The sequence below is a fragment of the Podarcis cretensis genome (genome assembly GCF_951804945.1).
Source record: "Podarcis cretensis genome assembly, chromosome: 2".
In the NCBI taxonomy this organism is placed as follows: domain Eukaryota; kingdom Metazoa; phylum Chordata; class Lepidosauria; order Squamata; family Lacertidae; genus Podarcis; species Podarcis cretensis.
The window spans coordinates 20,825,712-20,838,632 of NC_137171.1; the positions used below are offsets into that span (position 1 = coordinate 20,825,712).

At 46.7% G+C, this 12,921-nt stretch overlaps 2 protein-coding genes across 4 annotated transcripts in view; one reads left to right on the forward strand and one right to left on the reverse strand.

The window, feature by feature from the left end:
* Window positions 1-196: 196 nt before the first annotated feature.
* RDH5 (retinol dehydrogenase 5) lies at window positions 197-12,441 on the reverse strand. 2 transcript variants are annotated; one of them, XM_079965654.1, is made up of 5 exons: window positions 11,723-12,441; window positions 6,483-6,818; window positions 5,080-5,338; window positions 2,084-2,247; window positions 197-546 (listed from the first exon to the last, which is right to left on the reverse strand). In XM_079965654.1, the coding sequence occupies exons 2-5, from the start codon at window positions 6,796-6,798 to the stop codon at window positions 323-325; spliced, it is 963 nt and encodes a 320-aa protein (XP_079821780.1). In that variant the 5' UTR covers window positions 6,799-6,818; window positions 11,723-12,441; the 3' UTR covers window positions 197-322. The 2 variants fall into 2 exon arrangements, with proteins under 2 accessions (XP_079821780.1, XP_079821779.1); XM_079965653.1 differs by having other exon boundaries at window positions 11,715-12,440.
* The window catches only part of ITGA7 (integrin subunit alpha 7), a 90,368-nt gene continuing 89,054 nt past the window's right edge, over window positions 11,608-12,921 (forward strand). For both annotated transcript variants that reach the window (XM_079965358.1, XM_079965359.1), the window contains exons 1-2: window positions 11,608-11,643; window positions 12,377-12,454. In XM_079965358.1, the coding sequence (XP_079821484.1) occupies window positions 11,623-11,643; window positions 12,377-12,454 (99 nt within the window). In that variant the 5' untranslated portion in view covers window positions 11,608-11,622. The remainder of the gene's footprint in view (window positions 11,644-12,376; window positions 12,455-12,921) is intronic.

Consider the following 12,921-nt stretch of genomic DNA (forward strand, 5'->3'; position numbering starts at 1 on the left):
GCTCACAATGAAAGCTGCAAGTGTGGTTTCTCCCTAATCATGCTCCCAGTCTGGATTATTGTTCCCTTCTATATGGTTGGTGCCTGGCTTAGAAACACCATGACCTACAATAATCATGCTTTTTTGGAGTACTGTTGAAAGTTTCCATAACACCCTCTGATCTGCGGAAGAGGAGCAAGCAGGCTGGGCAAACAGCTTTTTTCCTACTGACAATGACACTTTTATTTCTTCATAGTTCTTGCGAAGGAATGTGGTCTGTCTGATTGACAGCTGGTCCACAGGCTTGGTCCTGGAGAGAGGCGAGGTGTGAGGTTCGGGGAGTCTAGCGGGCCCGATGGGCTGGCTTGGGTAGGATGGTAGCCAAAACAATGTCCACCATGAAGGCAGGTAGATAAGAGGCAGGCAGCCACACAAACTTGGCATCCCAGCCAGCGCTATAGCGGGTGCGGGGGTATTTGGCCTGAAGGGCATGCTCCATGCAGTTGGTCACTTTGCTGAGGTCTGGGTCGCAGATGATGTTCATGATGAACTTCTGGACTTTCAGGTCTGTGGAGAGGCAAGTATGATTGCAGTCATCAAAAACATTCATGCCTACCTTTGCCTGCCCAGTGCATCCATCCTAATTACTATCTACCCTCTTCCTCCTCCTCACCCCTGGTTCCTGGTTCCCCTGGTCTTGGACCTAGTACTTCAGATCGAAATCAGAACTTTTATGCACATGCTTGGCATTTTTTTTTTTATTTGCATCTATGTTGGAAGGCACATCTGCACAATCCCTTTTTTTGGAGTGTATGTAACCCTATCGCTCCAGAGTACTTTGATGGCTCTTGGAACATTGTTAAACTCAGAGGAACTAGTAACAGGCTCTGCGTGCATTACGAAACACGTATCTCGGATTGCACCACGTGTTGGTTTTGCCCAGGGGACGTGACCTCTTCTTATCTGAACTTAAAATTGTGAACAGAGGCACAGTGTGGTGTAACGGTTAAAAGTGTTGGGCTGTGACCTGGGAGACCAGAGTTCGAATCCACACTCCTCCAAGAAGCTCAGTGGGTGACCATTCACTGTCTCTTGGCCTAACCTACTTAATGGGGTTGTTGTGAGGATACCATGGAGATGGAAAAACCTTGAGCTCCTTGTATGTGTGTGTGTGTGTGTGTGGGGGGGGTTATAAGAATGCAGTGAGGAAATTAAAAATGCAGTCACCTCTCTCCTGTGGCAGTTGATTTTCCCCTAATCCCATGCCTCTAAATAAGTGTACACCAAGGATTTGATCCTTTTATAAGCCCCATTATGAAACTAGCAGATGTCTCCATGCCTGAGCTGAGCTGCCCAGCTCCAGTCTTAGAAAGTGAAAGATTAGCTTGAGCTTACAGTATATATCTCTTCCCTCCCACCCACCTCATATGAGAAGTTGTGCATGCCAAGACATTACCACCAAAGGAAGGCTGGAGGGAGGGAACTCTGCAAGCGCCAGCAGTCCTAGCAAATTGTAGTGTGGGTTTAGGGATCCAGCGCTAGCTCATGTTGGGAGCCTCTAAGAAGGAACTAAAGCACATACTTGAACCATGGAGAAACCATTGCAGGATTGTGCTGCTTAGGAGCTGACAGATGAAAGATAAAAGTGATGGTTAAAAAGAAGCTGAAACAGGGTTGGAATTTGCTGCAAGTAATGGGGTGTATAGGGACACAGGTGGCACTGTGGGTAAACCACAGAGCCTAGGACTTGCTGATCAGAAGGTCGGCGGTTTGAATCCCCGCGATGGGGTGAGCTCCCGTTGCTCGGTCCCTGCTCCTGCCAACCTAGCAGTTTGAAGATGGCTATTATATCTCCCCTCTGTCTCTTCTTTTCCAGGCTAAGCATACCCAGCTCTTCAAGCATTCTTCATAAGGCTTAGTTTCCAGACCCTTGATCATTTTGGGTCTGGAAACTTAGGTTAGTCATTCCTGTGCTAGGGCTTGAATTAAGTTCTTGCTGCTCTGTGCCTGTTCTGTTCTTTTATACAGCTAACGGCCCTGTATTTCAGAAACAAGATCTAACCTTGCTTTCCCTCCAGCAGTCAGTGGCTGCACTGGTACTCACAGTTTGGAAAGAAGTCTTCACCATAGCTCTGTCGAGTCTCGGGGCTCATTCGGTCCCAGAGTTGCCTTAAGGAGGCTTCTATTGATTCAAGGTTGGTCACAGCCGTCTTGAAGAAGCCTGGCTCCACAATAGAGACCTTAACTCCAAAATGGTACATATCCCTCCTAAAAAAGAGAAAAAAGAGGAGTTTCATATTCCATACTCACCATTGCAAGGTTTAGGAACACACTCCATGAGCTTGCCATGAAGGGGTTGAATAATAGCGAGACTGGAGGGGCCAGTGTGTTGCAATTTCAGCTGAACTTGGGGAAACCGCTTGAAGCATCCTTTGTGTCGAGCTATTTCCATTGCTTTTTGTTTGATTTGCTCATTGCAAACAGCTGAAAGTCTGTCAATTCTGACAATAAACCTGATTTGCAATGGAGAGGGGTTGAATAAATTTGATTGCAACTATAAAGGTAAACACAGCCTACATCAAGTGATCATGAACATGTGTCTGTGTGTACATATGTGTCTTCCACCTTTTTTTACTGGCTGGGCTTCTACCATTACTTTTTGCATAAAATAAGCTTAGAGCTCTTATTTCCATTATGGGGAAAATGCAACTGCTGAACCTATTATTGTCCAGTGGCTAAAAGTACAGGATTGCTACCAGCAAAAAAAAACTTGGCAACTCCAATGTGCAGCCAGCACAATGAGGGAAGCTCAACACTCAAGCAGCTTCCTGTTGTGGGAAATCTGCCCCTCTGTGATGCCACACTTGACTTTTGTCATCAAAACAATTCCTTTTTCCTATATTACTTTACATCGCAGCTTAAAATAATTCGGAACCCTAGCGTGATTGCACTGCTAGAACTTGGATGAAAACCTGGGTAAAGGCCATTATCAGTGAACCTTCTCCTTCCTGGCAATTGTAGCAGCTGTGGCATGGGAACACAAGATGGAAAAGTCTCTTGCACACTTTCATATCTAAAGATCTGCTTTTTAAAAGATCTGATTTAATATGGGTCTTACCAGCTCTATACTGACACCTGTTATGTGATTTCACTCGTGCCCTCCTCTTAGATTTTGGCTTAGCCCAGGGTGGTGATACAGACAATTGATACACTAATTAATCAGCAACCAGAACAGAAGATCGCTTCCGCCTTTTTGGATGGGAGAGCCATGCTGAGACTCGCTGAACTGCAGCGTAGGAAGAGACTGAATTGGCTTCCCCTAGCTCAAAGCTGCAGAGTGTGTAGAACGAGATCTGAAAAGGCATAGCTTGAGATTGGGCTTTGTCTCAGCATCTAGTTTCTAAGTGTGGAGGTCTGGAATTTATGTGGAGGACAGGCACCAAATGGACTGATGCATTTCCCAATTGCAGAAGTGTGAAATCCATGGGGTTGCACCCAACATTAGTCACGCTCATAGTAGACCTGTTGAAAGCAACTTATTTAAGTCCATTAATTTCAAGGGGTCTACTCTGAGTAACACTTAGTTGGCTACAACCCATCCTTTCTAGATGTGGGACACTGACTGTGTTCAGATGTGATGCTAAAGCCATGGCTCGGAATGAGCTACAGCACATCGGAACTGGGCATTATCCTTCCAAAGGCAAATATGACTCGTTTCCCACCAGCAGGAGGAGCAGTTGATCTAAGGTGTTTCTCCCCTCTGTCAGTCCAGCTGCTGGCAAAATGCAGCTATAAAAGGAGCTTGAGGCTGAAGGAATTGTCAAAAGTTGTTTAGGTGTTGTTTTTTTAAAAAAGGTTTTTGTTTTGACACTGCCGACATGGGTTGCCATACATCCACATTTTCCTGGACTTTTTTATTTCTTTGCCTATTTCCGCCTGAACACTGCTTCCAACGGCAGTAAAAAAGTAAAGGTAAAGGACCCGTGGATGGTTAAGTCCAGTCAAAGGCAACTATGGGATTGTGGCGCTCATCTCGCTTTCAGTCCAAGGGAGCCGGTGTTTCTCCACAGACAGCTCTCCAGGTCATGTAGCCAGCATGACTAAACTGCTTCTGGCGCAACAGAACACTCACGGAAGCCAGAGCGCACGGAAACGCCGTTTACCTTCCCGTCACATCGGTACCTATTTATCTACTTGCACTGGTATGCTTTCGATCTGCTAGGTTGGTAGGAGCTGGGACAGAGCAACGGGAGCTCACCCTGTCAAGGGGATCGAACCTCCAACCTTCTGATCGGCAAGTCAACTGCAGTATTCCAGCTATGTCTGCAAACTTCCAGGTGTATGGGGTGCCACAGAATTGAGCAGAACAGAAGGCAAGACGGTGGGGGTGCCAATTTTTTTGGCCAGGCACAGGGCACTGCTGAAATCTGAAAGACCAAAGTCCACCCCTGATTAAAGAAGAGAGGGCTGGGCTAGCCCAGGACATGTTGTTGATTGAGGCAACAATCCCTATGGCCACTCCCTCTGCTCAGATCCAGGCCCACTCTCCTCTGCCATTTCCTCCCCTACCATACCTGTGCTGCTGCACCCCCAACCTCACCACCCCCCGCCACTGTGCTGTGGTGGCGGGAGGCAGGGGCATGGCGAAGGTGGCAGAAGCAGCAGTACAGATTAGCCGCATGCTCCCTGGACTCGGCTCTGCCACCTGAAGCGGTTGCCTCACGTTGCCTCATGAGTGGGCCAGTCCCGGGGAGAGGATGTGTCAGGCAAGGGGACCTGGGAAGCCAGGGTTCAAATTCCCCTCCCTCAGCCCTGAAGGTCATTGGGTAACCTTGGTCTCTCAGCCTAACCAACCTCGCAGTGTTTGTGGCAAGGATAAAATGGGGAGACAGGAAAATCATTTATGTGACCTTGAGCTCCTTAGAGGAAAAGTGGGATATGAACGTAAACAAGAGAGAGAGAATGTGAGAAAATTAGGTTAAGCAGGAGGAAAAGGGATGGAAGAGAATACAAGGGAGCAAAGGGCTATGAGAATCGGATGTGGGAAACCTGACCACAACTATGGGGTGAGCACAAGCAAAGCCCTACCTGTTCTCCTACCTGAGGCTGTCGGAGAAGGCCTCAACAGTGTATTTGGAAACACAGTAGCCACCGCCATTGGCTGAGAGGCGACCCAAGACGCTGGAGGTGTTGACCACTCGGCCACGTGCCCTTTTGAGCAAAGGTAGGAAGGCCAGAGATACTTCAATGACCCCAAAGGTGTTGACAGACATGACCTTGCGGTAATCCTCCACGCTCATCCATTCTGTAGGGCCAATGGGGTTGGCCACACCTGCATTGTTCACCAGGCCAAAGAGCCCTGGAGAGGGAGAATTATTGGGGAGGAGGAATGGAGACAGATCACACCTTGGCTTTATAGCATCCTGTGTTTTTCGCCGTGGGGAAAAAAAGATGCTACGTGAAGTTGCCTTATTATGAGTCAGACTGTTGTCTCAAATGACCTAGTACGGTGTACCAGCTTGCCAGCGTCTCTCACAAAATTTCAGGTGGAGGTCTTATTCAGCCTTACTACCCCTTTTTAATGGGTGATACCAAAGATTAAGCCTGAGATGTTTTGTATGCAAAGGTTTATTATGGGGGATAAAATGCTGAATTGTTACCAACATCTTGTAGCCAAAGCTTAGAGATCTGGTTTTAAGAGTACAGTCGTACCTTGGATCTCGAATGCCTTGGCTCCCAAAAGATCAAAACCCAGAATTGACTCTTCTGGTTTCCGAACAATTTTTGGAAGCCGAATGTCCGATGAGGCTTCCGCGGCTCGGAAGCCACCCTTTGGTTTTCGAATGTTTTGGAAGTCGAACAGATTTTTGGTATGGATTCGGTTTGACTTCTAAGGTACGACTGTATACATTATTCTATCTCGCTTCCCTACCTGTAAAATGGGTATAATTGTGACCTATGTTGGGATCGCAATATAATGAGTACACCACACTGTAAATTAAAGCTAGTAATAATAAGCTGCAACTCGAGCATTAATGAGCACATGTCGTGCATGCAGAACAACCTAGTTTCAGTCTTTAGGAGACTGGGGAAATACTCCTGTCTGAAACAATGAAAAGCCACTGCCAGCCATTGTTGACAGTATTGGGCTATCTGGATCAATGGTCAGGCATAAGGCAGCGCCTTAAGTTCAGCAACAGCAGCAAAGCAGCAATTATACTAGCAGCTGTGCTGCTGTCTTAATCCTTAAGCACATTGGTGTACAGCCAGGTAAGCAGCCCTGTGATTTTTGAGTAATGCAGTCAAATCCCTGCTCTTTTCAGGAGCTTTTCTTGTCCCAGCTAGAACTGCATTGGTTGAAAGCTGCAGTTTTAGAAAGTTGACTTCAGCATCCAGAACTTTGACTTTTCTCCTTGTTTTCTGTAGAAGCACAACACACACTCAGACCTGTCTCACCCCACTGCCCCCCACCCCCCGGTAGTCTACCGGGGCGAGAGACTCACCTTTTCCTCCCACTTCACCTTTCACCCACTGCACGGCTTTAGAGATGCTCTCGGAGTTGGTGACGTCCAGCAGGGTGGTGCGCAGGTTTGGCGAGCTGGACCGCTGCAGGTTATCGGCTCCCTTCTGGGTTAGGCAACCTGCCAGCACGTGGAAGCCCTTCTTGTCGAGGCGCTTGGCCAGCATGTTCCCGAAACCCGTGTCGCAGCCTGTGATGAAGACATACTTGTCCTTGTAGGAGCTCAATGTCTGCCGGTCACGCAAGAACCAGACCACAATCCAGAGGATACTGAAGAGCAGCGCATAGCAACACAACATAGTAGAGTCTCGACGAAGACCTGCGGGGTAAGGGGAAATGGGCAAGGTGGGCTGAGCACAAGTAAGTGCTGAATTCTGCTTTTTGTTTTAAGGTCAGTAAGGAAGATCCATCTGTCCTAATTACATAGGCCAGGCTCTAGTGGGAAACCTAGTGTGTTCCTAGACTACATTTCCTATTACCCTACACCAGGGTTTCCAGCTGGGTTTTTTTGGACTACAGTTCCCATCATCCCTGACCACTGGATGATGGGAGTTGTAGTGCAACAGCTGGAGGCCCATGTTTGGGAAACCCTGTCCTAGATCATTGGCTGTACTGGAGGGCAGTAGATTCCCAATCCCTGAGGATCAGTAGGCTTCTGATTCTAGAACGAAGCTGTCTATTGATATTGTTCTGGCCTGCTGTTATCTAATCAGTCATGTTAATCACTCTTGGGAGATTCTCAACCCTGGCCTTTGGCAGCTAAGGTATTTTGTTTTGTGAGGTCCACTTCTTTGGCTGAATTTATATCATTTTGTAATGGTCAAACTTGCTTTTTTTAAAATGTCACTGTTTATCTGTTTTTATACTGGTATATAATGTTAGGGATGCAGGTGGCGCTGTGGTCTAAACCACAGAGCCTAGGGCTTGCCAATCAGAAAGTCAGCAGTTTGAATCCCTGCGACGGGGTGAGCTCCTGCCAACCTAGCATTTCGAAAGCACGTCAAAGTGCAAGTAGATAAATTGGTATCACTCCGGCAGGAAGGTAAACGGTGTTTCCATGCACTGCTCTGGTTCGCCAGAAGCAGCTTAATCATGCTGGCCACATGACTCGGAAGCTGTCTGCGGACAAACGCCAGCTCCTCGGCCAGTAAAGCGAGATGAGCGCTGCGACTCCAGAGTTGTCTGTGACTGGACTTAACGGTCAGGGGTCCCTTTACCAATAATGTTGTTACATAACCCATCCTTGGACCTTATGGTGAAGGGCCAGTCCTTTATATATTTTGAGGTAATAGGAAGAGATGATGAGGGGCAATTCAGAAACAAATGCTTTAATTAATCCTCAACATATTTTAACCCATTTTAGGCTCCTCCAAAGAGCTAATCGTAAACGAACCAGCACACTAAGGGCCAAACTAAACGTAATGCTACGTTTTTCACCCTAATGTGGCTAGTATTTTATTTTTTAAAAACAACAACAAATAACTGGGACTGAGGCATCTGTGCTGGCTTGGGAACATGATGTGGGAGGAAGGGAGATCTAATATCACTTCCTCCTAAACGGAGGTGAGGGAGCGTGACCTGACCAGGTCTAGGAATACAATTCTGTGATCTTCCCCCCTCCACGCATTAACTAGCTTTAAGCTTGTTGTTTATATTTGACAGCAGTTTCCCACGTGGTTTAGCTCTGAACTGGTGTGGAGGGTCAAGGGAAGACCATTTTGTGTGGCAAGCAGAAATGCTTGTGCTGATGGATTGATTGTATTTGTGCGACATTCAGTTGCACCCACTGTGCATGTAGTCTTAGGTTTCCTGTGGACATGATAAGTTATAGCATCTGGACGAACTCTGCTCAACACAGATGGAGAAGCTAGAAGTCTCAGGGAGCCAAGGATTGGGAATCTTCCAGATCAAAGCCTGCGACTTGCAGTGCTCTCATGAGGAGTCAGCCTTGTCCTTGTCTATATATGGCCCCTTAACTCTCTGAGGTAGATGCAAGCAAACTCTCTCCAGAGCTATTGCATCTAGCGGGAGAATTTGGCAGTGCAGTCCAAGAGCAGGACCCAGGTTATCAGCCCTGGTTGTTCCCACAGCTCTAACCAGGGGCTCATACACACATTTTACGCCACACATTCCTCTACATCCTTCCTGCTCTAGCGATTGCCATGGCGACCTGCCCTAAACTAGGCCACAAGCCTGGGTGTGACTGAGATTAGATGGGATAACAACAGCAGCAGCAGATTTCCAGCTTCGTGTCTTAGTTCCTTGGACAAACGTAGGCGTAACGTAGGGTTGTACTCTTTTATGCAGATATATTTGAGGCACAGAGCAAAAACCTCTAAGTTTTAAAATGGGCCAATTAATACAGACTCGTCGCAATATACTATTAATATACTTTAAGCCAGGGGCCTCTCCAGATGTTGCTAGACTACAAGTCTAGTCATCCCTGGCTGGAGCTGATGAGAGTGGAAGTCCAATAATATCCCTGTTTAGGTAATATTAACATGACATAGCGATTAGAGCAGGCATAGGCAAACTTGGCCCTCCAGATGTTTTTGGGACTACAACTCCCATCATCCCTAGCTAACAGGACCAGTGGTCAGGTATGATGGGAATTGTAGTCTCAAAACATCTGGAGGGCCGAGTTTGCCTATGCCTGGATTAGAGTCACCAGCTAGGACTGGGGTGTCCCAGGTGCAAATACCTTTTCAGCTATTAAATTCACTGGGTGCCTTTGGGCTAATAACACTCCCCAACCCTTATCTACCTCACAGGGGTGTTGTGAGGCGTTTGTGTGTGTTTCCATGTCAGCCAAGCTGGTGAGCTTGGCGCTCTGAAGTTGCTTAAAAAACCCAACTGTGTGAGGCTGGCTGGACCCACCTTTGTGGTAAACTCGTGATGGGTATGAAATGAATTCCCCAGTGGATTTCACCAATTGCCGCATCATCACCAGCAACTGATTTATAATACTAAAATTAAAATCACCCAAACTATTCTTTCCAGCAATTACTAAACCACATAATGTGTGTGCACAATTGGCCTCATATTTTACATGTCATGTGGTAAAAGCAACAACAGAAGCACAGGACCCTGCCATTCTTTGCATGCATACTTGTGGGTAAAGAAGGAGTTCTAAGCTGTGTTGGGAAGCTTGTCAGCAAAGAAAGCTACTCTGGACTAATTCATGCAGAGTACAAGGCTGTGAGTTTGCAAAAGTAGCTTGTCATTTGCTCCCCACAACCCCCAGGCAGTAGATGGGGAAGCAAAGGATGGCATCCTAGCTGTCAAGACTTCATTTGGGATCGTGAAACAAAATCAACAGCCAAAAATGCAAGTGTGCCGTATCCCTTGGGAAATCTCTGTCAGCAGGCACTATGCTCGGTCTCGAGTCCAAATCTGAACTAATCCAGCGACAAACACGGTACCTATTTGACATCTGCTACCTGACATGGATGAGACCGATGAGACCTTATTAATTCCAGCTCAATTCTTGGGGAATTCAATGCCTGACTTTCTCTCACACGGAAGCTCAGTCCATACATTTGAGACTCCAGTGGCTGGGTGCTAGAGGATTTTTCCCTTGCTCCAGAATGCAAGGATCAGGGGAGCTTTCATAACCCAGTTTTGTAAGTGGCCTGGTCCCGTTCAGGGTTAAGGACTGTGAGGCCCGCATTACATACCATATGATGCAGCTCTATATTTTCATCTAGCACATAAAGGTCAGGGGAGGACTTGTGTGCTCAAAAACAATTTGTAAGCATCTGTCTGCTATTCACTCAGACAGGCCAAATAAGGGATGGTGAGTTAAGATTTCTTCCCTTTGTCCTAGCAGTTGTGGCAAATGATAGTAATGCTTATTGGTCTTTATTTTTAATGTAATTTAATTATAAGCACATTCACTCGTGCAGTACTTCTAGCGCAGAGATTGCACTTAAACACCGATGAGTCTGAGGTGTTAAGTCTCATGTATGATTTACCTGGCAGGCTTAGTAGCTTTGACTGGACTTAACCATCCAGGGGTCCTTTACCTTATACCTTTACTTCACCTGGTACAGAGCAGAGGTCACACTCTTTTCGCAAAACAGAGGGTCAAAGGTGATTTTGTCTAGAGATGCAGAACTGGCTAGGCTACTGTTCTTTAGCAGTAGGTACTACAGTATAACTAAATTTTAGGGCAGGGATAGAAAACCCTCTAGCCCTTTGGGTATTGTTAGGACATGAAAGCTGATCACAAATGCTCTCTCACACTTGTGGGCTGTACATATCACTCTATTGCCACAGAGTTCTGCCGCCACATTCCACTGCATGTGTAGACCAGGCCAAATATTTACAAAAAACATTCCCACCCCCTCTCAAGAGACCCTCTGCAATCACTTTATGGTGCCCCATCTGTACCCACCCAGGTCTTCTGCATAAACCTTGGGTTGTGATCCGACACCATTTCAAAGAGAAAGGATGCAGAACTTGGATGCCAGTGGCTCTTCATTCCAAGGCAAGTGTGAAGACATCCCCAGGGGAGGAAGAAAATTGTACAAATCGGGCTCAGGGTGAAAGATCTCGGGTCCACTTAAAGGCAGAGAGGCTTTGTACATGTTACTGGCTTAAAATGTAGCTAGGCTGATCTTTCTTCCCCTCAATTTGGATCAAAGCTACTTTGGTGGTAGATGCATCAAACCACAATTATTTCAGAACAAACAGCAGCATAGATGTGGAATGCAGCTAATGCCGTGTGTATACCACTGCTCAAACCCAGTGGTGAGAGCCCACCAGATGCAGAGGAGATGGGCATCTGTGCATTGGCACAGCCACAGTGGCTGAAGCCAACACAGAACTCAAGATTTCAAAGAGCAAGCTTTTAAGACATTAAACGCTTAAGTGGCTCTTCTCTTCCAGAGTTGGAGCTTGGGAGCCTGAATTCTTAACTCCACTCCCATCTTGCATGCGTGACTTCAGCTCCCTCAAGAAGAGAACAGCTGCTACTTGCGCTGAAGCAAACAGTAAGTTTATTCAGGTGTCAAGACCACACTCGGATTTCAGCTCTTCCCGTTAGACACCCCCCTCCCAGCTTCCTCAACTGCAAGACGGACTGATCAGCGGCACACCTTGCCATTCACAGGGTTGCAGCCATGCAGAGAAAGATGGTTCAGGTTTGTCCCGTTAAGTTCCTGGGACTTAGGTGGAGTGCAATACCAGCCCGCCCACCCATTGTCCTCCTTACCTTCTCACCAGATGCAGCTGTTGATAAACTTGGCAGACTCCAGCGGCAGAAGCAGCAGCTAGTCTCTGCTGGGTCTAGGACTATTTACCCTGCTTGGCTTCTGCTGCACAGAGCGGACAAGAGTTCTGCTCCTAGCCAAAGTCCAGGAGGGCAAGAAGCCAGAGCCTTCGCCAATCAGCTTCCCGGTGGCCGCTAAGGGGCAGGGACACAGCCCCAGCATTAACCCTTGATGCAGCTGCAAAGCAATCTGCCCAGTTAACCTCCACTCAGTTGAATTCAGTTAAATCTCTCAGGAGCTGTGTACTGAGGAATCAGAGAAATCTTAGACTTAAAGGGCTGGGCTATAATGAAGAAGCTGATACAAGGATACAAGAGTTGCATTTCCTTGAAACCCGTCCTCACGGACCATGCTCAGGGTGGAACAAGACTATTTGTTAAAAACAATTTCATTTATGTGATTACCACCCTTTTTCTTAAAAGCTGCCCGAGGCAATGCACAACATAAAACATACAATAAAACTCTTGAGAAGGGAAAACAACTGGAGGGTGTGGTAAGAGGAAAGCTGGTACTGAAAAATCCTTCCATAGTTTAATCACGTCAGGGTAAATCAGATGCACATCTGAAGTTTATTTAAAGTATTTTGTATCCCACCTTTCCTTAGGGAAGTTCAAGTGTCGTCCACGCTGCACCCATTGCGAACAGCATCTCAAGATCTGCTGCATCTGTGGCACACTCGGTGGTAAGTCATAGTTGCCTTGTTTATGGGACTGAGGTAAGTTCGCGTGCCCCCACTTGTTGACGTCTTTTGGACTTCAGTTTTTAAGAAAACATAGGGTGGTAATCAATACAATTGTTACTCAAGAGTAGAACCGCTGAAGTCAGCAGCCGTGTCTAACTTAGGTTCATTAATTTCAATGGGTCCTGGCTGAATATAGCCTGTTATGTTCTGTGTGGCCTTTGGACTGGAGATGGCTAGGTAGTCCCTGTCCACTGCCATTTTGTGAACGAGCTATGAATTGCATTTTATGGTATTGTTTGTATACTGCCCTGAGAACTTTGGCAAGAGGGCTGTCTACCAGTGAAATTTATAAAATATTAGTAGAAATGGAGGATAAAGAAGACAAATTAAAAGAGGTGTGGGAAAAGGAGACAACAGGGCAGATAGATAGTCAAAGCTGGGGGAAAATATGGGAGAATCTTTCGCTG

Excerpts from the sequence above, each read along its gene's own strand:
- RDH5 (XM_079965654.1), bottom strand. The coding sequence starts at position 6,798 with ATGTTGTGTTGCTATGCGCTGCTCTTCAGTATCCTCTGGATTGTGGTC. Across the intron at positions 5,339-6,482 it reads AGGTGAAGTGGGAGGAAAAG|GGCTCTTTGGCCTGGTGAAC; the intron begins GTGAGTCTCTCG and ends CTCCCTCTCCAG. Across the intron at positions 2,248-5,079 it reads GCCTTCTCCGACAGCCTCAG|GAGGGATATGTACCATTTTG; the intron begins GTAGGAGAACAG and ends TCTCTTTTTTAG.